The 3,603-nt window shown below is 44.6% G+C and overlaps 1 protein-coding gene across 1 annotated transcript in view; it reads right to left on the reverse strand.

Moving 5' to 3' along the window:
- Positions 1-1,017, reverse strand: part of B9D2 (B9 protein domain 2) — a 14,212-nt gene extending 13,195 nt beyond the window's left edge. Inside the window, exon 1 of the mRNA XM_006900916.1 lies at positions 930-1,017. Within this exon, the coding sequence (XP_006900978.1) occupies positions 930-1,017 (88 nt within the window). The remainder of the gene's footprint in view (positions 1-929) is intronic.
- Positions 1,018-3,603: the final 2,586 nt, after the last annotated feature.

Genomic DNA, 3,603 nt, shown 5'->3' on the forward strand with positions numbered 1-3,603 from the left:
ATTACTTCAGGCAGAAAGGTGTGAAAATTGGCATTTTTGTGATTCCTGCAAGTCCTGTGTGGATAGATTTGGATGCCTACCAGTTCCCACTCTCTCAAAGAGAACAGTAAATGCCAGAGGGTGGACTCTCCTCAGTAAATCAAACAGAAAAACTTCCACTATACACTAAAAATGCAATAAACTGAGATGGTTAACCAAACAATTGTCATTAAGGTTGGAGGGAGTCCCAGGGGACACCTAAGATGGTAAGTGAGGTCCAAACAGGAGGGGTTTGGGTTTCCTAGATTTTTGAAAGGACATTCTAGTGCTGCAGTCTACAGACTGTTGTGCTGCTAATCCGAAGCCTGCACTTTTCTGGTAGTTCGAATCCACCAGCAAACAGCTCTGAGGGAGAAAGATGGACAACCTCCTTCCATGCAATTAGCAAGGTTGGAAATCTGCTGAAGGGGCTGCTTTAAGTCAGAACTGACTCAAGGCAATGAATTAATGAACGCATTTTAAGAGCTGGAAGTTGAAGGGGGTGGGCAGGAGCAGGGGAGTATGGTTTCAGATACTCAGAAGCTGTGCGTCTATAAAATCGTTCACAACCCAAAGCCAGAATATAATGGGACTTGTGAATAGAGGGAGCTCTGGTGGCTTGGTGGTAAAGCGCTACCCCGCAATCCCGAAAGTGCGCGATTTTAATCCACCAGTTGCCATGCAGGAAAAAGATGGGCAATCTTCTCCTAAGGGATTTACTGCCTCTGAAAACCCGCTGGGGTTGGGGAGAGGCTAGTTCTGACTAAACTGGCAAAGAGTTCATGGGGACAGGGAGTGTGGTCTAGACCGAGAGTCCTGAGGGTGGATGGAAGGTGAATCAGAGGTCAAGGGGGAGCATGAAGCCTCTGGGAAGAGGGTCTTGGTGGGGAAATAAGTCGATTTAGAGGTACCTGTGTGGACGCCCCACTTGCAGAAGAGACTATTTTCTGAAAAACCGGTGGCCCCCAAGATTTGCCCAATCACGTGCACTTCAGCCATGGTCCTGGAAGGGAAAAATATAATCACACCCTTGTAAGGTGACAAAAAGGGAAACTGAGGCCACTGAGTTCAATACCAGCATTCCATGGCAGGTTCGTCCAAACCTCAGAGGTTGCGCTCTTAAACACTACTGGTTCACGAGAACCCCGGAAAAATGCAGGGTCTAGGAGGAGCAGATGGCCACTAACCCGGCCCCACCCCAAAACCTCCCCCTTTGCTGTCTCAGACCCAAGGCCCCGTCCCCAGCTGGACGGCCAAGCTCCCCGCGCATGCGTTGTAAATGCATTAGCCTCGCCCGCCCCACCCGGCGGCGCATGCGTTGTCCGACTGTCGTGCAACTAACGGTTAAAAATCACTAAGATCAAATTGACTCTGTCTCATACGTTACGGAGAGCTGTGGTTTTTTAATATGATTTGTACCTCTCTCGGCGGGTACCGACCTCCCCGGCCCGGTTCCTGCGTCTCCCAGAACCTCCCTAACAGGAAGAGAGCCGGATTGCGCCGTGCCAGAGCCTGCCTCCGGGAAGCCCTGGCTGTTACTAGGACAACAGCAGCCTCTCACTACCACCCGCCCTGCGCACCGCTAATTGGTGCAAACGTCCTCGGGGGCGGGGAAACCCTATGATGGACGGTTTCTCCTGAACCCTCCGGAAGTTGCTCTATTGTGAGCGTGGCTGGGCAGCTGTACCTCTTTAGAGTGTGGGTGGGATTGAGACTCAAAACTTTTTTCTCTTTGATACTCATAATAACCTTCCACCCGCCCAGTCAAGGACCATGAATCACAGACCTAAGCCCTTAGATATTTCATGGAGAAATCTGTTCTTTTATATTCTGCATTCAGAGAGGATTCTTCCGTTATTAATTTCCCTCAGGTCCCCTTGTTAGATACTCTGAATTCAGGTCCAACGCATAGCAATCCCATGTACAACAGAAAGAAATCCTGCCAGATCCTGCATTATCCTCACAATCTTTGTTGTGCTTAAAACCATTATTGCAGTCGATGTGTCAATCCGTCTCCTTGATCCTCTACTTTTCCAAGAATACTCTTCAGGGCCTGTCCTCCCTCTCTTGATAAGATTCCAAAATATATGAGAGGAAACGTCACCATCTTTGTTTCTAAGAAGCACCCTGGTACACTTCTTCCAAGATTTGTTTGCTCTTTTGGCAGTCCATGGCATATTTACTACTTTTTTCCAGCACTGTAATTCAAAGGCGTAAATATTTGTCTTCTTTATCCATTGCCCAACTTTCACATAAATATGAAGCAATTGAATATACCATGTCTTGGATCAGATGTACCTCAGTTTTAAAGTGACATCCTTGCTCTTGAGTACTTTAAAGAGGTCACTGGCAGCAGATTTGCCCAATACAGTATGTTTTATTTCTTGGCTCCTCCTTCCATAGGTTTTGCTCTTGATAATTTCAATCTTTTATCTATTTATCATTATATTATTTGTTGATCCAGTTAGGAGGATTGTTGTTTCCTTATACTGAGGTGAAGCTTCATCAATTTGTGCTTCGTATCTTCTTTGTTTTCTATAAGCAATGTTACTCCAGTTTGTTGATGAGTCTTCCTCCAATCTTTCTGAGTCTTTTAGGGAGACTGTTCTCTGTCTCCTAGCTCCTGGTAATTCCAGACATTCCTTGGCTTGCAACTGCAGATCACACGCCATCTCTTCTCCTCTTTAAAAGGACACCACTCAAATGGGATTAGGCTCTATCTTGCTCTGGTATGACCTCGTATTAGCTGATAACATCTTCAAAGACCCTATTTCAAACAAGGTCATGATGGAAAGTACCAGGGGTTAGAGTTTCAACATAGATTTTATACAGTGAGCACAAGTCAGTGCAGAACAGTCTTTGCTTTCTGTCTCTCTCTAACCTCGGATCACTTGCTCTGAAGGAAATGAACTATACCATGCTGTGAGGATGGAATAGGTGAAAAATTTATGGAGGTCCTACTGATTGTCTGATGGCAGATGGTTAGGCACTTGGCTGCTAACCAAAACATTGGTAGTTCAAACTCCCCCAGAAACTCCTTGAGAGAAAAAAACTGGTGCTCTCCTACTGTAAAGATGACAGCCTAGGAAATGCAATGGGGTACTTCTGTTACGTGATGGAGCCATCATGAATTAGAATCATCTTGCAAGCAGATCTTCCAGCCCTTATCAAGTCTTCAGATGACTGTAGCCTTGGTCAACAGCTTGGCTATAACTTCATGAGAGACCTTGGTATCAAAACACTCAGCTAAATTGTTATCAGATTCCTGATCCACAGAAGCCCTGTGAAATAACAAATGCTTACTGTTTTATGTCAGAAAGTTAGGGGGGTTAGTTTGTTATGCAGCAACAGATAACTAATGCATGTCTGTAATGACTGTGAAACAGTGAACACACTATAAATGTGTTTGCTGTTATCGATGATTTTATTGTTTCTACCAAAATGGCATGCTACATATAGTTCCATATCTACCTTTTTTCACTTTGTGATAAATACCTTGAACACTTATTGATATCAGTGTGTAAATATGTAACTTTTTTCTAGATTATCTCATGAGTTTTATTCACTTTTACTAATTTTTTTATT

This window comes from Elephantulus edwardii, unplaced genomic scaffold, assembly GCF_000299155.1.
Source record: "Elephantulus edwardii isolate Elephantulus edwardi_28Jun2011 unplaced genomic scaffold, EleEdw1.0 scaffold00302, whole genome shotgun sequence".
NCBI lineage: Eukaryota > Metazoa > Chordata > Mammalia > Macroscelidea > Macroscelididae > Elephantulus > Elephantulus edwardii.